The 24,620-nt window shown below is 37.5% G+C and overlaps 2 protein-coding genes across 3 annotated transcripts; both read left to right on the top strand.

Annotated features, from left to right (window-relative positions):
• Window positions 1-2,516: 2,516 nt before the first annotated feature.
• Window positions 2,517-8,612, top strand: LOC100642261 (probable methylmalonate-semialdehyde dehydrogenase [acylating], mitochondrial). 2 transcript variants are annotated; one of them, XM_003400208.4, is made up of 8 exons: window positions 2,517-2,673; window positions 4,937-5,009; window positions 5,797-5,996; window positions 6,156-6,234; window positions 6,520-6,887; window positions 7,229-7,657; window positions 7,876-8,154; window positions 8,237-8,612. In XM_003400208.4, exons 1-8 carry the CDS (start codon window positions 2,641-2,643, stop codon window positions 8,336-8,338), a joined length of 1,563 nt encoding a protein of 520 aa, XP_003400256.2. In that variant the 5' UTR covers window positions 2,517-2,640; the 3' UTR covers window positions 8,339-8,612. The 2 variants fall into 2 exon arrangements, with proteins under 2 accessions (XP_003400256.2, XP_012170820.2); XM_012315430.3 differs by lacking the exon at window positions 4,937-5,009 and having other exon boundaries at window positions 2,519-2,673.
• A 494-nt stretch (window positions 8,613-9,106) lies between these two features.
• Window positions 9,107-23,060, top strand: LOC100643502 (cell wall integrity and stress response component 2). Its single transcript, XM_003400217.4, has 4 exons — window positions 9,107-9,257; window positions 10,945-11,394; window positions 12,446-12,846; window positions 16,246-23,060. The coding sequence occupies exons 2-4, from the start codon at window positions 10,956-10,958 to the stop codon at window positions 16,450-16,452; spliced, it is 1,047 nt and encodes a 348-aa protein (XP_003400265.1). The 5' UTR covers window positions 9,107-9,257; window positions 10,945-10,955; the 3' UTR covers window positions 16,453-23,060.
• Window positions 23,061-24,620: the final 1,560 nt, after the last annotated feature.

The raw sequence follows: 24,620 nt of genomic DNA, 5'->3' as shown, positions 1-24,620 counted from the left end.
CTCAAGAAACTCTCGTTGCGCATGTAAACGTCGTAGAATATCGTTTGTCGATTTTATTCGGTAAAATAGAAATTCGAGTAAACGTCGGCGTTGAAACATCTCGTTTGGCTGACCGATAGATCATACTCGTCGAATGCCTCGCTTCGATCAATTCATAGCTTACTAAAAACAAGGTGACGACGATTCGTAAACTATGAACATTAATAACGATTCCAAACTCTTAAGCATAGAAAGTCGGTTTGCTCTTTTTATCGAGAGTACGAATCGATTGCGACGCCGAAGAACTTGGCACGAACTTTGTTTCCCTTTATCGCAGGTCGTTCGAAGGAAATTCGAACGAGAAAGTAACGACGAACGCGTAAACATTGACGCACGCACGTTGATTAGCGTCGAACACAATCGTGTCGTCGTTATGTCACACACGCGGCTCAATACGACGAGTACTGTTTACAAGAAGCGTACTTCGTTCCGTTTTCACTTCTATTCCACCGCTCGGGACGGATGGCACGAGGTTGTCTACTTTCGACTAGTCTCCAGGTTTCACTTCTTCAAACACTGTCCAACGTTTATCGCTGGCTACGAGAGAATTATGGTTGTTGAAAACCTGAGACGAGAAAGGAGTAGCCTTTTTGTTTATCGCTGGTTATAGTTTTTCCTTATTATACTTCTTCGTTAGCACAGTTCGTAAGTTATTATCGAATTTCTTTAAAAAGAAAGCAGAATCTATAATCACATGGTTGAATATTTTATTTTTAACCAACTAGTCAGGATCCATTAGCTCGTCGTTTTATTCCATTATCGAGTAATATATATTTACGAACTTCGGAGTGGATTTTACGTAATGAATTTTGTCGTAATTGCGTGTTTTGTATAAAATTACAATAATTAGAAGTATCCGATAACATTGCGAAACTGTTTGAATGAAATTTTCGCTAACGACTCTGTTTTACTTTCACCGAGTCAAACTCGTTTTCCAACATCGTTTTCCCCATAACATATTCATTTCCATCGCGAGCGTAACCCAACTTTTGCTTCTCGATATTCAGGCTTACTTTAGTTTATCGAACGTAGTATATGTATATCGTTCGTACGATCGTTTTCGTCGCTCCGATTACTTCGATTTAAAGAATACGTTGGCGATTATGAAATTGAATCTAAAATCAAGTATAATTACGACAAGTTTTTCAATCGATGGGAAATTTTACAGATTACGCGAACGGGTTTAATGAGACTCCTTAATGAAAGATTAAATAGTAATTAACTTTAATCTGTTGGAAACAACAGGTCGCTCGCTTGCTAATTACAGTTGTAATTGATTTAGCAACATAGCCGAGAAAAGCTCTTACTTCGACTTTAGCGATATTCGTTGAAATTTATTAGCATCCTAAGAAACTGTGTTCTAGTGCTCCTTGTATTTCTGTGCGCATATCAAGAGCAATTTTCTCTCATATTTTAATCTCACCTGTAATATTATTTTCTAGCGCCATGTCGATAGTTATCGCTAATAAGTAATGTGGCGCACGTTTTGTTCACCTTATTAGGCTGAATTTCCATCGCGTTTCACTTTCTTCGCCATACATAATCACGATACTATATCGATAGACTGCTTTCGGAGGCGGATAAAGTACGCACATACATATAAAACGAACCGACGCACGAGACTTCAATAAGCAACCAGAACCTGTCTATCGGCTCTAACGATTGTTTGCCAATCGACTTCCGTGTAATCGGTCGGTTAGTTGTTACGCATGCCTTGGGCCACCTAACGATTACCAACATTCTTGCTTTCTCTTGTTCCTCGTACCATTTTTTGCACACCAGATACCATTATTCTGGCGGCAATCGTTTATAAATTAATCGATTAAGAGCGACTGTCTCATCGTGTTCGATATTTCTAACAAGATGTTTATTTTACCACCAGCTGTTTCAGCGTCTTACGATGTCTTAATTTCTTGTAAACGTGATAATAAAAGGGCTATAATATTCATAAACATTTCGAATAAAAGGCCTCAAAAGATTCGATAAATATTTTGCGAGCGATATTACTATCGAGTAGTGGCATCTAAAATTTTCAAACAACACGTGTTTCGATATTTCCAACCGCTGATAATTCCGATTCGAATTTCCCTCCTTATCGACCTATCCGTTATCATATCACGTTCGCTTCTGTAGGAAATTTAAAAGGGGCAGCAGGTTACGGATTTTTTAAATTTCGCGCCATTAGGACACATTGGCTCGCTAGTAAAATCTTTACAACGTTCTATACGTTTATTAAGCACAAATACAACGTTCTTGCAACGTTGTTCTAAACGTTGTTCTAAACGTTGTTCTAAACGTTGTTCCAAAGTATCAAAACATTGGTTGCTGCGTTCGTTATTTTATCGATTACCCGGTGTAATAAACTTTGAATCAATAGCGACGCTTACGCTATTCGTTCGGCTATCTTCGTAAATTCTTCGGAGATCGCCGAACCAGTACGGACGAGGACGGTGCTAAAAACATCGAGCCTGAAGAACGTAGTAAACAGACGCGATTAACCTCGATGAAAACGTACGGTCGCTGGTACAACCGTAGGCAAGGCCATTTTTTCAGTGAATCAGACAGTCCTAGTACAGACAACAACGGACCTGCTCTACCGCTATGGCGTTCCTCGCGAGAATCGTTAAGTGCGAGGTACGTTTAGCATTTATAATATTTTCGCTCGACTTTTACACCTTATTACCGACATATCTTATTAGAAAGTTTTAGTTCCATGTTATCAAAACGAATAAATGCTTACTACAATTTCCGATTCGACAAACATATTCTGCGTTTAAACTTCGTTTGGTTTATGTTATGATTTGCATCGATATATTTATACGATATACTTGTACTACGCGATTGTACATATCTGTATGATTGTATGGAAATTTCTTCAGATGTAAGGTTAGAGGCAAAGTATTTGAAATAGTTGAATGGTTTGAGCAATTTTTTATAAGATTTCAATTGAATTTTAAAGCGAATATACAGTTATATCTGGTTAAATCGTTTCAGGAGGAAATAAAATTTTATTCTCAGAATGTAGCGACGTGGAAAATTGTAAACTTATTTAACTAAGTTTATGTATATCTGTATTACGTTCAATTCATCTTATATATGTTATAAAACGATTGAATGATAAATATTAAGACGTTAAGTATGTGTATATATTTAACAAGTTTCCATTGGTATTACTCAAGCGTTGACGAAATACCCCAGAATATTCGGTCAGATGAAGAATTTCGAACTATCGTGGAATTTTCTACTCGTGATAATGCCGCGTGTTATCAACAAACATATTATCGCTGTAAATATTCAACTGTACGTACGTCATTTGTATAGTAAAAGTACCATAATTCATCGCGATATATCCATTCCTATCGTGAATCACACATACTTTATATCGTCTTGTATTATTTCTGTAAACAGTGATCGTGTTACGTTATTATCCCTACTATGTACTGTTATTCGTAGATGTTATCGGTATATGCGTTGCCTCGTCATTAAATAATACCAATGTTTCCTTACACGTGAAGATGTTACGTGAAATACAAATTTTTGATTTATATGTTAGTTAACGCTTGATTAGGTATAAAATGTACGCACATACTTTACTTGTAATATCAAATATGTACAGGGTGGTCTACGCAAGTAAATGTTCCAACGACTGGCATATTTGTAGAGAATGGTATATTATTTACAATATGTAACTACCTCGATTTAAAGTCATCTCTTCGATCAAAAATTACCTCGATTAAAAATTTTGTCGGAATACTCGCATCGTTCTGTAATACTCTCGCGCAAAGTGGTTGAAAAGGGACTACGCGTCTTCGCTGCGATTGACTTGAATTACGAAGCTAGAATCACCGGTGCTAATAACGCTAGTCAAGAGCAATACGACTATCGATCTAGCGTAATAGAGTTTGCATACTTTACGTAACTGAGAACGAATCGATTAGTCTGTGAGAAGAGTATCGTGTCAAAGCGATTCTTATCGCGTGTGGAGCAAACAATTGCTCTCGCTGGATTTCGTTTCTTATCGAGGTCATGCTCGCTCGGAGAAGCAGGCCAATTGGATGAATTTATTCCGATGCTGTATTTAAGCTTTTTCGAGCAAGAAACATACGGGTCTCCGTGGAAGTGATACGTTTGCGCGTTATCCGACAGATAGAATTGGACTATCGATCAGGGACTCGAGATTATTTTACGGTGAACTAACGTTGATTCGTTCGTTTACGATTCGCTGGTTCGAATAGGGTTGATATGAAATACAAGTACAGGCTACGCAAAAAGTATTAGAGCGTTTTATAACTTTTGTCGTTTTTTCATCAAGAGATCATCGATTATCGACTGATATGAAATTACAGGAACGTATTCTCCGTTCCTTTTTTCTATCATTCCTTTCTATTTCTACGTGACGAAGAATGGCAAAACTTGCGATCTAATAGAGACGATTTTAAATGTATAATCTTTGAAATTTATCATATCTATACGTTTACAAATTTTTCAAAAAAAAAAAAAAAAAAAAAAAAAAAAAAAAAAAAAAAAAAAAAAAAAAAAAAAAAAAAAAAAAAAAAAAACGGGTGAAATTATTTTGTTATTTTATCATTTTTTCCTGCGGCGACATTGAACGTCAAGTCATCGTATATCGATTCTAAATATTTTAGTTCAATATTTATCATTTCCTTTGCCTTATTTAACTGCTGCATTATAATCTTAAACAATTGTAATTGTAAATGATATGAGAAGCAAAGGTCGTGAATTTAAATACTTTACAATTGAAAATCATTCCCGACAATTCCAATACCTTATTATAATACTTAATTTCTGTAGCGAAACGTCTTATTGTCGTAGAATTTGACCGAATAACATAATATCGAAACAAGGGTTGTTTAACATTAACCGAATGATCTTTTAGGCGCAATTTGTCGCAAGGACTTACAGCAGTAGCGTACCAACGGTTAAGATGTACATTGATGGCCAATTCGTAGGTAATTATTTTTTGGTTATTAACTTTTACGTATCGATTTTCACGAATGTTGTATCTCAGTGTCGTTTGTCGTTCCAAATTTTTCAGAGTTATACGAAAGAAAAAGTTCTTAGTCTAAGAGGGTACGGATTATATTATTATTGGTATTAAATTGGTATTAAATTGAATAGATATTTTGAGATTACAAGTTCAATAGGAAATAACGTTACTTAGCCGTATTTAATGCATCCGTTGAAGCACTGAAACGCGTGTTTACTTGGTTGAATTGGCTCATTCACGATTCAATTGCCAGAAAGTAAGACAGCTAAGACTGGCATTATCGAGATCGAGACGTGCAATCTTGATGAAACAGATACTTGATCTTCGAAGCGCTCTTGAACCTATTTTTTCGTACGATACAGCTCGTTATGAATATTTAAAGCGTGCTTCTGAAGGCATTTAATCGAAGCTCGTGGTCCATGAATACCGCTGGAGCACTCGTTGAAACTGTACAGAAAAGGCGTTATGTTCCGAGGCGAATTCGATTCTAAGAATTGCTTTAACGAGGAACGTTTACGAATAATATAAATAGCACCGATTATAAAGAAGGCATCAAAGTTAAATGGAATAATTATGCTTCGAGTAAAAGTGGCATGGGAAAAGTTCCTAAAAAACGTGTCGCGTCAATTTCAGAAGCGGTGCATATTTTTCTTTTCGTAAAATTTCTCAACGTGCTACACTTGGAAATATCTACAATTAAATGTCGACAAATCGATATTATTTTGCTTGATCGTTTCCATCTGTTTCAGAATCGAAGGCCACAGAGTTCACCGACGTTCACGATCCAGCAACGAACGAGCTGTTATGTCGCACGCCAAAGTGCACGAAAGAGGAAATGGAGACAGCCGTGAAAAGTGCGAAGGAAGCGTATAAGAAATGGAAAAATACCAGTGTATTAACTAGGCAAACGCTGATGCTTAAGTATCAAACTCTCATACGCGAACATTCGGTAAGCTTATTCGTAATTATTTAGAAGAAATGGGTTGGCCAAGATCCTATAATTTATTACAAATCAGAATTTAACGCGTATTATATTTTTTCATATTTATACGAGAAATATTTATACGAAGAATAGTATTTATAATAGAAATATCGATATCTTCCCTAGAAAGAAATCGCAGAGAACATGGTGAAGGAAAATGGGAAAACAATGGCTGATGCCGAAGGCGACGTTCTTCGAGGACTTCGTGAGTTTTCTTGAAAGATGTATTATATCATAGTCCTGGTAAATATTTCGATCTACCTCGATAGCGAGGATATTCGAGAGTCATCGATCTTTTATCAAACTTGCTACACACCTGTATGCGAACAATGTAAATTCGTTCTGAAATTTTCGATCAATACGCATACACGCGTACGCGGACGGAGCAATCTATCGTAACTACATTCCGTGTGTCCTGCCCGCCCCATAAACGTAATCGCATCATCGTACAAGCGACAGATCATACGCCTGGTGTTGATTTATGTTACAGAGGTCGTCGACGCGTGTACCGCAATTCCTTGCCTGCAAATGGGCGAGAGCACGCCAAACATCGCCACAGATATGGACATAATTTCCTACAAAGTTCCCCTTGGCGTAACTGCCTCCATCTGTCCGTTCAATTTCCCCGCGATGATACCTCTTTGGTCGTTTCCGGTCTCGGTCGCCTGTGGAAACGCCACGATTCTCAAACCGTCCGAGCGTGTACCAGGAGCTTCGATGATCCTGGCCGATCTATTCACCAAAGCCGGTGCTCCACCAGGATTGTTGAACGTTATCCACGGCCAACACGCCGCTGTCGATTTCATCTGCGAGCATCCTGATATCAAGGCAGTTTCTTTCGTCGGTTCTGATCAAGCGGTACGTTGCTATCGATCGTTGCTTTGTGAGCGTTCGTTTCAGCGGAATAACGTTCCTCCTATGTAAAGTTGTCGATTCTAAACGCCATCGATAATATCAAATCGCAATAACTGACAACCATATTCCATTCATTTTGCAAGTGAATCGAAATTAATCCGTTCCTCTTCCTCTTCCATTTATATCCCTTTTATTTTCTTTCATTAAGAAGAAAATAATCGAGGAACTCGTAAATACACGAAACGATACCGAACGAACGATCTCGACAAATCGACGCGTCTAATTTCTAAGAAACCGTTTGAAACTAAAATACGCGTGTACGATAAGTATGTCTGATTTTACAGGGAAAATACATTTACAGACAGAGCAGCGCGCATGGAAAACGCGTGCAGTGCAACATGGGTGCGAAGAATCATTGCGTGGTGCTGCCAGATGCGAATAAGAATAAAACCCTTTCTCAAATCGTGGGAGCTGCTTTCGGGGCTGCCGGTCAACGATGCATGGCGCTTTCTGTGGCAATATTCGTGGGTAAATCGAAGGATTGGGTGACAGAATTGGTGGAAGCCGCAAAGAGATTAAAGGTAAATGCGGGACACGTACCTGGAACCGATCTCGGGCCCGTTATATCTCCGCGATCTAAGAAGAGGATATGCGATCTGATCGAGACGGGGGTGAAAGATGGTGCCACGTTGGCTCTCGACGGCAGAGGTCTCGTTGTCAGTGGTTTCGAAAAGGGAAATTTCGTTGGACCAACCGTATTGACAAACGTGAAGGTGGTACACCTATGATATATAATCGTGTTACGAAAACGCGAATGACAATCGATGCCTTCGATGATGATACAGGAAATTCGTGTTACCGTAAGGTTACCATCGATCGACGTAGAAAGAGAGAAACAAACTTCTCTTAAAAGGCTATCGAATTCCCGTACATCATCGATCGCAGCGCTTTAAGTGCTTTGATTTACGTTAAATCGCATAATACGTTTCAGACCTCGATGCAATGTTACACAGAGGAAATCTTTGGGCCCGTTCTTTCGTGTATTTTCGCTGATACTTTGGACGAAGCTATCGACATTATTAACAAATGTCCTTATGGAAATGGAACTGCTGTGTTTACGTCAAACGGTGCAACGGCTAGAGCATTTGTAAATAGAATAGAGGCTGGCCAGGTTGGCGTAAACGTTCCTATTCCAGTGCCACTGCCCATGTTTAGTTTCACCGGAAATAAGGGATCTTTCTTAGGCGACAATCATTTTTACGGCAAGCACGTAAGTAACGTTACACAAACTATCGTACTTTTCCTATAAATTTCGAAAATATTTTTCGAATGCACGTGTCACATTTGTCTAGGGTATAAATTTCCACACGCAAGTAAAAACGATAACGCAGCTGTGGAGATCCGGAGACGCTGGTGATATCGCTTCCTCGACGGCAATGCCAACCATGCAATAAAACAAATGTTCCTCGATTACAGTGATACAAAGCGTTACAGTTGGAAATCTTTCTCTATACTCCATACGAAATTTTATAAACGGACGATATTTCTCTTTTTAGGAAAAGATGAGTTTCTTATACCGGATAATTTCTAATACCACTGTAACGAACAATGTCTTCCATTAGTCCGAAATAACTTACTGTCGGATAAGTCGAAAGAAATACGCTTCCTATTGTGTTTACTATGTTTGTTTATATTTTGTAACAAAATAATAAAATACCATCGGTGAAATTTTGTGTTCTATATTCTTTGGAAGAACATATACGTTTATAAAATAACGTAGATTTTTCTACTATTTTTTTTAGTAATCTTCCGTTCTCCGATAGTCCTGAAAAATGTAACTATGTATCCGCAAATATAACTATAGCTTTTTTGTTATTTAATTCGACCCTACTGTATCGAATTAATCCCAGTAGAAAAGCAATTCCTCCGACACCGATACGTCGGATTATCCCCCGTGCTCCTACGGAAACCACCACCACCACCAACCGGTAAATAAAGATAAGAAAGATCTCTATCCAAAACCCAAGATCGAAGATAAAGGATTCATCACTGGACGTATGTAACGAGAGAGGTTCAAGGTCGATGCGTCCTCCAACGTCCTTGAACCCAAGCTAGTTGCTCGCGTGCTCGTCGATCGTCGACGCGACGGCTGAAAACATTGAAATAGCGACGGTCTTCCGGATGTTGGCTGTGACGTGTGCGCGTTGCGCAGCCGCGTTAGCACCCCCTGGCCAGACGCATCTGCGCATTTTCCAACAAAATTTCTCTCACAGGCGAGGTTCTGCCCGTCCCGGATCGTCGTGTTCGTTCCGACGGAGCAGGCTGCCGGAAGTCCAAACGGAGAAAACCAACCCCTTCGGTTCTTCGCATATCGTGAGTATCTGCACGTCTTCGTTCGTTCTTCTCCGCTTTCTATCCAACGATATTTACACGTTGCGCGATCTTTTTGCTCGTCCAATGGACGACGTTCCTCGAATCTTGCCATTTGTTTGCAAAGGAATAGCGCCTCGTTAAGATTGTCGTCGGTTCATTTGTTTTCATCGACGTGGTCGCCTTTGTTCCGCTGCTCGTTAACTTTTCGCGAAAGTCGTTGCCCCGTTCCGGTACTAAAGAATAGTTTATTCGTTTGGGAAAAATTTTATTTCGATTCTCGACCGGAGATCTTTTTATTTGTCCCTTTCTCGTTCCTTTTCTGTCCGTTTGTGCTTTTTCTTTGTCCCTTTCGATCGCATTACGAGAATTCGGCGGTATTAACCTTCGTACGTGAGCGACCGATACGACGTTCACGAGGCTGCCGGAGGATTTAATATTTGCCGTGGAAAATCACGAATCGATTTCTCCCGGCGGAAGACATCGACGTCTGTTGTCCCTTCTTTTCTCTAGCCATGCTCGATAATCCCTTGGGAATTTTGAAAAAATATCGGTCGTTGTTGCTATCGAAGTATAAACATTACAACGGAGAATTGAAATTTTACGTTTTAATATCTTGTATTTTTACAAATATTTAGATCATTTACAACAACAGCGTTATTTTACATCTCACTTTATATCCATCGTTCGATATTATCCGTCTTAAAGAATAGGTTTCGTTGTTTGTTTGGTACTCTGATCATTACCCTTTATCCTTAGTGTTATCATACTTTTTTACCTTGTCGTTGTGAAATTTAAAATTCGCTAAAGGATACTTACACCGCTACAAAATTTTGTTACCTATTTTCTAAACGCATTTCATTTAGCTTCAGATTTTAACGCGTTTCATCTCGCGCCTTAAAATAAAACAGTTTCTAAAGTTTAAAGTTGAAGTTAACGTCATATAAAATTACAAAAGGGCTGGTTGAAATTGTTAAAAGTTTAAAAAGTTTTGTATTCGTTTCATCGCCATTTTTTTAATAACTTGGCCACGACGATTAGTACGCAGTTTCCAAGCTTTTAAAAATTGGAAATGTTTTTACCTTTGATCTTTTTGTTTCTATCAACAACTTTTCGAAAAATCGATCAATGGGTATTCATATAATTTCAAAGGGAATAAAAGCATTTTAACGAAGGATGGAAAGAAACGTCTGCGTTTCACTGTTTAAAAGGTGATTTCTACCGAATACAGTTGACGCATGGAAAATTGTCGCGATTTCAACTTCGCTTTCTAGAACGCATTTATCTTTTACGGCCGTCAAATTTTATTTTTACATTGTCGCCTGAATGGAAACTATTTCTTCTATCCAGATCGAATTTCCGTTGCCTCGCTACGTCCTTGTTTAAGAAAACAGAGTTCCGATCGTACCGGGTTTCATCGGACGGTAAATCCTACAATGTAAACTGCTTTCAACAGGTCGCGTATCACGGCCACTTTGTCTTTAGACAGGCAAACCTACCTTCGTTTCATTAATATAGAACAATGTCGAAAGCGGGACGTTGCCTGTTGAAGTCTGTACAGGTGTGAAAATAAGCCGCTCGTCGTAATTCAAAATATTCAATTTAGAGATGATAAAATCAGACATTGTAAAATTTTCTAGATAACTTTTATCTAGCAGCACGGAGATTGACAGATCGTTTCTTCCAACAGGTTTATCAATTATGTACAAAACGGTACGAAAAGGCGATGCCAGCCTGCAGTACACAATCCTACCGCAAACGGACCAGTTTTCGTCTTCCGGGTTCCCTCAGACATCGCACAAGTCGAGCTCGAGGATCATCAAGTACAGCGTAGGCATGTTGATGATTCTGATCACGCTGTCCTGCGTGACGGCGCCGTTTTTGATGAGCCAGAGCGACCAGCAGCTGTTCACCGGCACGGTGCTGGCCATAGGTCGAGTTGGGCACAACGCGATAGCTAGAAACTCGTCGAGGAGTCAGGAGAAAGACATCGCGAACAAAAGCAAAAACAGACTTCCAGTAACGACCACGGTTTCATCCGCGGAAGCTTACAGGAAGCAGGATATCGAAGACGAGATGACTACGTTGTCAGAGGCGTCGAATGTAGATGAACAAGAGTCACAGGAGTTCACTACCACAGGTATCTCGAGTTCCTCGACGAAAGTTATGCGATAAAAGTCAATATGTCGAAAATTAACGCAATAATACACGTATTTGCGTTGATTTCTAATCGAATAACGATCGAGACGATAACAGTGTATTTTTTAATTTCAAAATGATTGAAATACCATTTCCGTGATATTACTCGATAGGTTAGTAGGTGTACAAGATAGATATACGACAATTATGCTCCGAGCAAGCTCTTGCGTTTTATTTACATGTTGGTAAAATCTATCGAGCTATCCAGTTACAAAGTTTCAATTTCGGATCAATTTGGATCGGCAAGGCTGGCTAATTTGACAACATCTTCCAAGCGCCAATAGCTTACGCTATCTTTCAATCGGCCTGCTGAAAGTTGCTCGAATGTTTTAATAGAGCCTCGAGCCCTAATAAGAAAGAAATTAAGTAGTAGCAACGCTGCCATTGGCTTCGCGTACGAAACCTTCGTTATGCAAACATTTCCGTGCAACGCGATGTTAATAGAGCACCACGGAATTTAGATTTAACTGTTTCTATTGCGTGACATTTATCGTTTTTATCGCGTCCACTGTTATCGATTTTCTTCGGCCATTGTATCGTAATACATACTCGGCTTTCCCTTCCATGAATCATCTTTCTGCCGCTGCTAAATAACGAAATGTTCGATAATAAGCTGATTTATGGGGAAATGAATGTTTATTAGTAAACTAATCGTTTATTGTTATTATCGATGAATACGATCCTCGTGTTTCCTGTACAGTTGATTGATTATCATTTACTCTGTCTAACCCTAATTGTAAATGTTACAATATTCGATTACCATCGCGATAAATTTTTTATTTTTCACCATCGAATACGCTACTTACTAAACTCGATCAATGAAAGATGCAAAAATTGTATCATCTGGTTTCCCTCCTTTTGACACTTTCAAAGTCCGTTTGTGCGCATAGAATTTAGAATTTCTCCATAAGTACCAATCGTCGTTGTTTAAATATTCAAAATTGTTTAATTTCTACTAAAACCGTTCTTTTTCGTCCGCTCTTTGTTCACAGATTCCACGACGAGTAGCACGCAACGTTTACAAACATCCACGGAATCGACGACGAGCGTCAAACAGACGTCCACGTCCACGACAACGTGGTCGACCGGTTTAAAAACGTTAACTAGCACCCCGAGTGAAGCGACCAAGATGACGTCGAGCGCGCCAACGAGGAAGGGAAAGATGCCAAGGGTGACGTTGAAGCTCAGGGAGAACGAAACGATACCACAAATGTACATGAAGGCGGGGATAGCGTCATACAAAAAAGGAAACATCACTACGAGCGTCCTGGCACACGGCCTAAGCCTGGAAGGGTTGATCTTCAAGACGCCGGAGGGAACGATAAACCCCTGGCCGCAAAAGTGGTTCTTCACCAACCCCTCCTTTCAATGGAAGCTAGAATCGTCTCAGCAAGTAAGTTAACGAGTAATGGCACGTGGAAATGTACTGGTTATTTCGAGTATAAGTGGGTCGAGCTGTATACTTTGCACGCTCGCTACTAGTTTCCGATACAGCTATCAAATACAGTCGCAAGTATCGATCCGTCGCTTGTTTTCGACAGGATTATAGGATTAGCATTACAAAGAAATAGTATTAGAAAATTACCGACGAAAGGATACGAAACGGTTAAACTTAAAGCAATACGTAGGTATCGAGGATACAGAGGTTTAGGATCTTCCACGACTCAATAACGCGTAGAACATTTTGAAATTCTTAATAATATCGTATACGCGTAAGATGTATCGACATGTTTTTTATTACCAACACAGATACGATAAAATTGTTGGTAAATTATCGTTCAATGTCGCTCGATAACGCGAATTTCTACTAACACGTATTTGCAGTTTCTTATCTCTTGTAGACCGTGTACGACCTATTATATTCTCTCTGTTCCAAATAGTTGAGAACTTTGCTGCTGCGGGATTTACAAGCATCGGGTGAATGGCGGGCGATTACGTCGAAAAACCACATGAACTCTATGGTTCATTGTTAACTTTCACACCGGTCTCTTGAAAAGGACTTCGCTTTAACGTTCTCGCGCGCATTTGCATATTATTTATTCTTTCTGCGTTATATTTTCATTCTTGTTTCGATGTGTAACGGTGGAAGAAGAATTCGCAATAAAGATTCGATATCGAGTAGAAGAGAATCTCGGATAAGGTTTCTCAAAATTTCGTGCGTATCGCTCCGAGAGACACAGGGCACAAGATGTGGCATCGAATCGAACGGAAAATCTTTACGGATCCCAAAGGTTAATTTATACTCTGTATAAATATTGATCGCGCTGCAGCAAAGACATCCGAACCGAATGGCACCGGTGACGATCGATAGGACATGTTGGAGAATCTAACAACATGGTTCCTTTTATATGTATGTACTTCTTCCGCGGTTCCTCAGCTAGGCTGCCGTTGTCTTTTCTTTTTCTCGCCGCGAGACACGGAAAAAGATCAGCGTAATCGTTTCTTTACAGACTACTTCTGCCGTTCTCGTCTTTCTACTTATTTTCAACGTGGTTGGTTATATCTTATCTCTTATCTCTTAATTTCTTGCTCACCGAATACCGAGTACCGGCGTTCCTCTAGCCGCTGCAGATTATTCGAGCGAACTTTTTGCAGCGTGATTTTTAAAAAAGAAAAACAGGGAATGGGGACAATCGTTATACGACAATGCGTGGAAATTTGTAATAACGCACATCTCTAGCGGATGTCTCGTTTTGTTCGAACATCCGTTAACGATGCAGGAATAATTAACACCGTGGGTGGAAATGGAAATCGGTGTAAATAAACTGTAGCTCGTCTGAAATTAGTTGATGCAAATTGGTTTATCGATATAAAGCGTTGGATCTGCATCGGAACACGATTTTATATTCGATATTAAGCGAATCGGTATTTAGCTACACCGAATCATGAAAAACCTGTTCTAAACCAATATATTTTCGACCAGTTAATCGGCCATAACGTAATTTTATAAATTTTCATTTCGCATCGAATCTAATTTGAATTTTATTATCGGCGATTACACCGTTCAAATCCTCTCATATTTTAGTATGTTTATCGTGATTCGAGATGCAACAGACTATCGCCTTATGTAATTTTCATAAATCGCGCCAAACGCGGTTAACGCAGTGATAACGCGCACCTGTTTATCACAGCTTCCGGTTGAGGTAGCAGACACAAAGAAGCGAATCAGCTGTGCGCGAAATGAGACGGTTCATTAGCTCGTCGAGGTGTGGGAGGGGGTTGGTGTTATTATATAACGCTTGCCTCTCTCAACTCTTAACAATGATGGAAGATCTGAACAGCTGAAACGATCTCGACGGGTAATCGTTTCTCTTTCTCTCCATTTACGTAACCAGCTGTCACTTATTTCGATGTTTATGAATATTCTTTCCTTCTTTCACGGAGATATTCGTCTTGCGGAAGTAAGACTATTCTTTCGTGCTTATTTACCTACTTAATATATTTTTATACATAAAATTTCCAACATAGTGCGACAAAAGTTTCATTTTAAAAGAAAAACTGATTAAATTTAATTAAAAGTATGTATATCTAGGTATTTATCGATTTTAATATAATGCATTTAGCGAAATAATGTTTGTTGGCGCACGATCGAAACGTTCACGTAAACAGAAAGTTTTTCATTGCAATAATCACAATTTTTCCATCTATCCCTGACATTTTCCAATCGGATCGTACGTTCCGATATAGACCAGCGCTAATGACATTAAATATCAATATCGCGGTGTCGAAAACAGGTTTTCGCGATTACACGTTCGCGGCGAAAGAAAGCTGTGAAAAATTAATCCCGAAGGAGTACGGTATTCGATTTCGCAGATTAAATTGAATTATATTCTGCGAGAAATGTATCTTCTTAACGGGGACGTAGACGTTATTTAAATAGGAGATTACCCTGCATTTCGAGCGTTGGACGACCCTTAGAATCAGAATCTCAAACACGTTATCCTCGCCACTCTTCGGAGCTAAAGATCATCTTATCGGAATACGCGGAACCAACGTTCGATTTCAATGGAAATCCCATTGGATGTCGATTTTCGACGAATAATTTCTGTTAAGAATACTTTAAGGCGAATAACAACGGGAAGAAAATCTAGTTTGATCGTGTCCCTATGTAGGGGGAAGTTTCTTAGTTAAAATTATCGAATCCCTCGTGTAAAATGTGGTATCTCATCCGCTGACACGGATTTTCATTTTGAACAAACGGATAACGACATTCATATTCAGAACTATCTTTTTTCTTCGACAACTTCTCAAGCATGGAACGTGTATTGGGGGGGGGGGGGGGGTCGTCGATTTAATAGACACGAAGCTTAAAACCATTATCATACCGAGTTAGTTAACTGGGTCAAAATTTCCGATATTGAGTTTCATGTCGTTCTGACGAATAAATTTAACGTGAAGTCATAGAAGTATTTAAACGAGTATCGTTGGCGAACGCGCGCGTCCATCTCTGGAAAACATCGTGTCCATTTAGTCGTGTAAACTTTATCGCGCAATCTTGGTTAACTAATTGCGATATTCTGACGCTAATTTTGAACTACAGATCTTCGGCCATGTTCTCGAAATATAATCTCCTTTACTTTTTAAGCACCTACTTGACTTGTGTTACTTAGATCCGATATAAGGAAATTGAATAGCGATCCAATGCTTTCACTAGTTCGGCTCAGGTTTTATACGTTCCCCTTTCGGTCATTAGTAATACCGTTTGATCTTTTGTCAACTTTTCGATGAAAAAATTTGTTACAGTAGCGATTGATCGTCGGTCTCTCTCAGCTATTTTTATGTTATTCCACAGGACTTAAACCAGATGTCGAGAAAGATTTACTTAACCGTGATAGTGTTCGGATCCGTCGCATGCTTCGTCGTCTGTGTGATATTGTACATGCGAATTATGATAAGACGCCAGCGTCAAAGCGTCAAAGAACCAGAAGTGGAGGGACAGGAGGAGGACAAATCGACTTTGTTGGGCGCCGAAAGCAAGGAAACCGAGGAAAAGGAGTAATCGTGATTCAACCATGGGAGAGCCACGTAGCTCGTAAGATTCGCATATTTTTACAACGTGTACGTCAGTTTAGATTTAGGTACTTCGCGTGAAACACCGAACGAACGATCATCGAGATGTTGGGAATACCGGTTAATATTTTTCGGGTTCGTTTAATCGAGCGTTGAAAGCCCCGTTTTAAGGAATTGACTGATCGAATAATTATCGTTCTCTTCGTTGCTTCGTTGCTATTTTGCTTACTTGGTTATAGTGGTTCGTGGAGAATCGATCTCGGTGATGTTTTAACAAACGTAAAATTTTCTGAACGCGAGTCACGTAATCCCTACCAAGGATTTATTTTTCATAGGAAATAATTCGAGCTAAAAATCGTTAATATCGTCGAACATTTTAAAATTCGCGATATTTCCTGAAATACCCTAGCGAAGTTTTTGTCTCGTAATTTGTATATACCTAGACGTGAAAAGTGAATTTTCATTGATTCCGATATGCTCGATCTATGCGGGAGAAGATGGTTCGAAAGATAACCAGCTTTCGAAGGTTGGCCAGATGGACATTTTTCGTTCGGTATAGCTTCTTCTTCCTGCAAATACAATCGAGACATAACTTGTAAAAACGACTGAACAGAACGGCGCGGCTTTCGCCTGTTCACCGTTCACGGTCTTATCCTATTGCTAGGTTGCGCTAGCGTGTTGTGGTCCGATTAATTTTCGCCGAATTTTGTCTGACACTGCACACTACTTACAATCATTGACTCGCGATCATAGTCTTCGAAATGTTTCTATTATATAATTTATAAAGACGTAGAATACTATTTCGAAAGTTATTTTCATTCCTACTGATTCTACTTGATATTTTTTTCTATCTCATATGTATGTATATCGATACATATACGATATTAATATTAATATGCTTGTGTCTATACTATATTTTATTCGTGCCGTGATATCCTGCTGGATATAAAACAATTCCTCGAAAAGAATTTGGAAAATTGGAGATTGGATGTTTCATGAAAATTCTAAACGAAAAGACGGCGAATATTCCTTATAAATTTAATATCGAGGTATGCGTTTGTTTGTTCATTTATGAATATGAAATCGAAAGAAACAGGTGAATTTTGTACGAGACAAGTAGTTACGTTCAATAGTTTATAGCGTCTTTGTGCGCTTAGTGATGATTTTTTTACTTCTGACGATTGTGACCTTATTTTCTACCATCTTTTCAACGTGAGTAGGTAAGTAACGATTCTCAACCATATTATGTCTTTAATACTATAAGTTAGGCAATTTTTTCAAGTACTTATTTATGTGTTTATGAATGTTATTCGTAAGCGAATAAAAACATTGTCATTCGATTAGTCTGGATGTAACATTTGGGGCAAGATGGGGACATTTCCATGAACGATAATTTTTAGACGTACAATATGAACGTACAGGAGAAAAACAGAATGACAAAGTTGGACCGAAGAATCTATGCGGAGAGCCGTTGTATCAATGTTCCTAAAACTACATTGGAGAAGTTGGCTCTCTAAACAGAAAAAATTCTCAACAGATGTTGAAGACAATTTTCGACCTTTCACGATTGTGTTTTCGGTCGAACGAGAGCAACAGTTAGTAATTCTTTCTGCCTAAATCTTCGTTGATTTCCCTACGGGATTACAATGTCCTGTTTCCACGCAAATACCATACACTACCATTATACATATAGTACATATGTATAATACATATAATACCACCATACAGTATTACAAAATCCATATATATATATATATATATATATACATATATACACATATAAAATCATAACTGGAACATACATATACGATCATAACCCATACACACATTACACATATAACAAAGAAATATTAGTATTTTATTTAAATGAAACGGGCCTACCATTCGGTCTAACAACAATGGATATGTACAAATAGATGCGTACTATCTTTCCCCGTCGCTAGGGAATTTTCGCTACTTTTAAAATTATATTTTTCTATCTTTTTTGTTAAGTTTTGGAAGTTTATTTTAACATGTTTCGATAAACAGGTATCGATATTATATATGATATTTTTTGTAGATACAACATCAATAAATATAGTATCCTAGAGCAATTTTGTTTTAGCATTTCCATCTTGCCTCAACTTCCCATGCATGAAGTAAAAACGAAATTCAAACTACTCGTCTTTTCTCTTAAATCGAGACGTTATCTTTCATTGGATAATTCTTCGATATTTGAATATATTATAATATCTGGTACGACGAGTCGATTAATTTAAAATGTGACAACTTTATAATTACCAAACATAATACATAATTAATATGTACTTGGTCGGACCATGACGTGTTAGATGCATCTTTTTTGGAATGATACGATCGAATTACTATCGACGGAATTTCAAAATCGTGGAAACGTCTGAGAAACGTCGTTCAAACGAGAATTTTTCTTCGACGACAGAAGGACTCCATTTGATTACCGGTATGTAGATACTTCCTGGCTATTCTATTACATTAGTGGATCGCACGGAAGCTAATCTCACAATATCAGGAAGTTCTAATGATTTTTTACAAAGCATCTTGCATATCCCCTGTACGTGTTGAGAGTCGTAAATTTATCAGAGAATTTTCGAGCTCTTTCCTACAAAAGAGCTACTAAAGAAACAAATCTATCTATCTATATATATATATATAAGTGAAAAACAAAGTTACGTACCTCGATGACCGATTAAGGAGACAGTTTCTAAAAAAGCAGATGAGTGACAGAGTCGTTAGAGAAACGAGCAATCTTTCTATACTATTTGTTTCGCTTTATCGATCACGATCGACCGAACGCGTATATTTTATTAGAGAAAGTGAAATTAAACGTTTGGTCATCTCCGTAGCGGATTTTAAATGAAATTAACCCGAGAATATATAAATATGTCATCTCGAAAGTAAGAACTTGTTTAAGGGTTTTATAAAAGCGAAGTAGAAAATGTAGTAGAAAGATCGTAGGGTCTTGCGATTATCGGAAATTCCGACTGAGACAGTCAGATAATTTGCAAGTGAGTTTCCAGTTGACATTTCCGACATATACTTCGACATGTTACGGCTTTAAAAAGCAATCGATATTAACGACAGACGCGTCGAAACGAATGTCAGACGTTAATGTCGGCGGTCTCCTTAATTCGGTCACACTATGTATTTGCTAAACTTTCTACACTGTGCATACAGTACACAATACGCTCCTGTATATGGCCAGAAAATATTACAAATATCTGACCGATTTTCTTGAAATGTCATTAAGAATCGCACCTTGAAATTTTCTAGCACCGATGTGCTTCGAAAATTTGTTGCTTCATTTACGATCGCTATAAACTTACTGTTACGGGAGATTGAAAATTAAGTTTCTCAAATTAACGTACTCGTTGTTCCTCGATTCGCTTCAATTTGCGTTCCAACAAAACATCTTGCGTTCCAAGAGGATCATAGCTTCGAAACGTACAGTAGCAATCTTGTGCGCGACTATTTTCAAAAAAATTTAGAAAATCATTTACGTTCGATATTTTATTTCTTTATTTCATCGTACGATTCAATGAGTAACATTCTCGATTTACTTCTCTTCGTCCCAGTTCACAATGCAAGTTGCATGTTCCGTTAAAGACAGCCTGTAATATTACCTGAGGATTTCTCTTCACCCACATATAATATAAATTATAGCGATCAACTCGTTTAATGATTTGCTTCCAATTTTTATTTGATATTTATTTAATTACTAACATGTTCAGATATTTTCTATGTATTACGGAAGACAGCTTCGTAACGAGAAAAAATGTTGTATTAATTTAAAACGAAAAACACGTGTGCTAGGTGCATAAAAATTGCGTAAGAAGACTGTACGTAGTTTCAAGCGCATATTTTCTAGATATATTCATATTTTAATGAATATATTAGGCAATATTGGAAGTTGCGAGTTAAAATCACCAGCTACTAATTACTCTTTGTCATCGTGGATGATTAACGATTGATCGAATTGTCTCGCAAATTGCGTTATTTGATATTAATATTAACGGAGAAACTGCGTTTTTAGCGTTATACATTTTCCCTAAGGGTGTAAAGACTTTCATTAGTGAAATGTATTTCCATGTGTAATTAAATAGCGATGGCCGCGAAGCGACATCTTTAACAAAATTTAAGAGACAATCGAACGCAATGTTTTTCACGCCAATTTTTCTGCGATCTTTACAAGCAACGTCGTTCAGTATTTTTAGAGCAATACACAGAGCGTAAAAAGTTAGTTATTATTTAAGAAATTAATTTGTACATTTAAACGAGTTTCGATTAAATGATACTAGCTATTAATGTTTCAACGATACAAGCTCAAATAATTATAAATGTTAAGCGACTAATCAACAGAAATTATTCAAATTTCGTTCAAATTTTATTCTACAGATACATATTGTCTACATTTCTTTTTTAAATACGTAACGTATATATATATATATATATATATATATATATATATATATATATATATATACCGTACTGTTATATCTACGAAATCGCTACATTCTTTCAGATATCGTTAAGTTTTGCAATTCTTCCGAGTGCTTGTGAATAACGTAAACTGTTGAATGATTTTCCTCGACTAGAATTCATCCGAAAAGAAGCTCACGATTGTTGCTAACGAAGAAATAAAGTTTTTGAAATCTGCGAAGAGATTATTAAATTCTGGAGGACTTTATAAAACCTGTTGCTCAGTTACCATTATTTTATCGCGAGGAACAACATCAAGATTTATGAAGAAACGAGTGCAGTTGCCTTTAACAGGTGCAGGAAAGGCCAGTAACAGTAGTTACCAATTACCTAACAAGGAAAACATTTTGTTCGTTGAAATGAATGTATAGAATGACGTGTTATGTGTTGTATAAACCTGTGTTATGTGTAATTAAACATAATCATGCGATATGATCGATTATTTGATACTAGTACACTAGTATACTAGAAAACGATCTTGTAAGATTTTACCAATAGAAAATGATGACATGCGAACGGTGAACGTTCGCCATTTTCTCTGTGTCGCTTTTATTGTATTTTTTCGAATGCAATTGACTGATTTGTTAAAAATTTTGTGAAAAAGCAAACTCGAACTCGCTCGATCACGGCGAATCGGTTGTCGACGTTCCTTCGTTCTCGAACCAATAAACACGCAAATAGTAAGTACACGTGCAATTCCGTACAAAGAAAATGAGAAAATAGAGAGCGAGAGAGAGAGAGAGAAAGAGAGAGAGAGAACGAGAGAGAGAGAGAGAGAGAGAGAGACAGAGAAATGTTTGATGCGTTTTCAAAGAAATAACAAAGAAGAAAGAACAAAGAAATATGAGAATAAGGGACTTATAAGTGACACAATAGTGCTGTAGCTGAGAACAAAGAGACGGTTATAGTTTCTATTTTGAAGATTATATTTTTTTAACTTTATTAATTTTTGACTTCCACATACATGTATTTATATATATACATATAATTGTATATACATATTCGCATACCTATTATATACACGTATAAGTATAAATAAATAAATATATATACAGTAAATGATAAAAGTGTTAAGTGGATAATGAGATATTGTATATATATATACAGGAAACACACGTTTGTGTCTGAAAAGGAGGTCGTGTAACGCATGAAATCGTGAACATCCTTTCCGTAATAATATGTATATATGTGGAGTCGTAAAATTAAGCGTATCGCGAATATCATTCGTATGAATATATTATATTCTGATATAGCAATCGGAAAGAAGATCGGAAATACGCTTTCCAAAAGGAATTTCTTACACGAGATGAACAATTATGAAGCTTTCTAGAAGAAAATGTCTTTGGACCGTTTTTTACGGTATCTTGTTCTATTTTCAAAACGGTATTCTTATAAGCAGCATATAAAATACTGTATATTTTATCGAAACAACAATTTTTGTTAAAAGCTGTAATATTTAATTTATTCATAAATGGAGATTTCTAGTCGGCCCAATTCCACGAACTTCGCGGGCCAGCTTTGATTTCTATTACTGTTTGATTTCAAATTTTACAGAATTTAGTTCGTTTTGAGAAACGTAATTTTTATCAATTCCACGTCGTCATTTCTTGGTTCGAAGCGGAATTTTTGTGCCAACAGGTCGTCGCAGCGTGATGCTTAACCATTCGGAAGATATCGATCGCGTTACTTTACAAACTCAAAGCGATCTACCCTTTGATCTTTCGACGTTCAAGTAGGAAGTCAACTTATCGACTTAATTAATACCACAAACGTTAAAAGTGTATCGACTTCTCACGGTAAAAGGGTGTTGCGTTCATTCGTCGATACCGATATTAAATATCGAAAACTGAACGGTGAAAAGATGTGACGGAACGGTTAAACGATTTAATAGGCGAAACAATTCTGCGTATGTACACGTGCTATTAACACTGTAACGTACGTCTCGGGAATTACGACATAGATCATCATTGATCGTGGCACGTTTACTATTGGAGAATTGACTTGTTAATTCGATTTAAAAGTGAAATAGCTCACGCCGAATTAGGGTCTATAAATGTATACAACCAAATAAATGAATATGAATATATGAATGATGCGGAATAATTATCAAATTTTGATTTATTTTACTATAACATTAAAATCACCAAACTCGTCATCTTGATAGGTTTTAGATTTTTTCCAACCCCGTGACCCATTTCTCATCTATTTTATTACTTTTTCTACTCTTAAAAACATATGTATTTCTTCAAATTCCTAATTTTGTATTCCTTTTTAATTTACCTACTGATTAGTATCGCCGGTTCACTGGTAGATGCAGCACTATGCCCAAAATAGTATTTTGCCAAGCTAATATCACTGATACCATTAGTACCATCTTTTCACCGCTAGGTGACTATAGTGACTCAGAGTCTATGTTTTGATTAAATTCTCGCAACAGACAATTGAGAAACATTTGGGCAAGAACCCGAAGTATGGTTATCAAACTATCCTTTGGATAAACGTAGAATCACATCCAACAACGCAATCCTGGCAAAAGCTGAGATTCCATTGCTTAAGAGACAGGATCGAATATCTCTATGGTAAATACACTCAGAAAACATTGAACAACCTAACCAATCCTATGGCAGAATACATTCAAGAATACATAGAACTGGAGGAAACTGTTTTATACAACATCCAACTCAACGAGAAGAGGAGAATAATCGCGAAAACCTGCTGAGAAGAATCGAACATACGGATAAAGTACAGTACCCTTCGTGTCATCCTGATGTATCTGAATATGTATCCAATATATTTGAAAATAATTACACCATACAACTCACTTAGGTGAATATACACAGTTTACTTGACCAAACTATTTAAAATTCTCCATGTACAGAATTCAGACACATAATAAATTTATCATTTTTTTCTTACATACATACCTTTGCAGATGGTCCCAAAGCACTATGGCCAAATCCCACAGAGGCAATCGTCGTCCACCCTGAAATTTGCAACTGCAGTTCACAAATGGAAGACGACGAACTGCAAATTTTCTGGATACTAGCACACGTGGATATTCCTGAAAACAAAGAAACAGACCAACCGGCCAAAGGAGCCGCGATCAAGCAACCAGACAGTATGGAAAAGTTACCTCTTACAGATTTCTAGCGTGTGTTGAAATATAAGATATGGAACGATTCGGAAGACGAATTGAATACTTTACCGTCTTCTTTAAATCAGGCAGAATATCTTGGTTTATCGATCTATATTATATTGTGTAATATGTGACTATCGGTTGTATACTAACTTGATGAAAAAAATGACGAGCAGATCGTAAAAGAAAAGGCCTCGCATTTGCTCAAATAATGGAATCATTTATACAAAGTCTTGATATACCAGCCATTAGAATAGTAAAAGATCGTTTTAAAGCAAATGATAAAGTATAAAGCATTGTAATATTACATTGTTATTTCTCTTCTTTTAATCGTAATAGTACCAATATATATTGCACGAATGTATCAAACTTATACACGTAGGATGATCAAAGTTCAAATAATAAAATGAAAGTCTCGATCGACTTTTCATTTGCGAAAAAGGTTAATTACAAATGTATATAAAAATAATACACGATAGTAACGAATATACAAATAACAAATACACGAAATATACGTACATTTAAAG

Source organism: Bombus terrestris, chromosome 13 (genome assembly GCF_910591885.1).
Source record: "Bombus terrestris chromosome 13, iyBomTerr1.2, whole genome shotgun sequence".
Classification (NCBI taxonomy): Eukaryota; Metazoa; Arthropoda; class Insecta; order Hymenoptera; family Apidae; genus Bombus; species Bombus terrestris.
The sequence above is the reverse complement of the archived record's forward strand: the minus strand, read 5'-3'. Positions and strand labels throughout refer to the sequence as shown.

Excerpts from the sequence above, each read along its gene's own strand:
- LOC100642261 (XM_003400208.4), top strand. The coding sequence starts at position 2,641 with ATGGCGTTCCTCGCGAGAATCGTTAAGTGCGAG. Across the intron at positions 5,010-5,796 it reads CATTGATGGCCAATTCGTAG|AATCGAAGGCCACAGAGTTC; the intron begins GTAATTATTTTT and ends CATCTGTTTCAG. Across the intron at positions 5,997-6,155 it reads CTCTCATACGCGAACATTCG|AAAGAAATCGCAGAGAACAT; the intron begins GTAAGCTTATTC and ends TATCTTCCCTAG.
- LOC100643502 (XM_003400217.4), top strand. The coding sequence starts at position 10,956 with ATGTACAAAACGGTACGAAAAGGCGATGCCAGCCTGCAGTACACAATC. Across the intron at positions 11,395-12,445 it reads ACAGGAGTTCACTACCACAG|ATTCCACGACGAGTAGCACG; the intron begins GTATCTCGAGTT and ends CTTTGTTCACAG. Across the intron at positions 12,847-16,245 it reads AGCTAGAATCGTCTCAGCAA|GACTTAAACCAGATGTCGAG; the intron begins GTAAGTTAACGA and ends GTTATTCCACAG.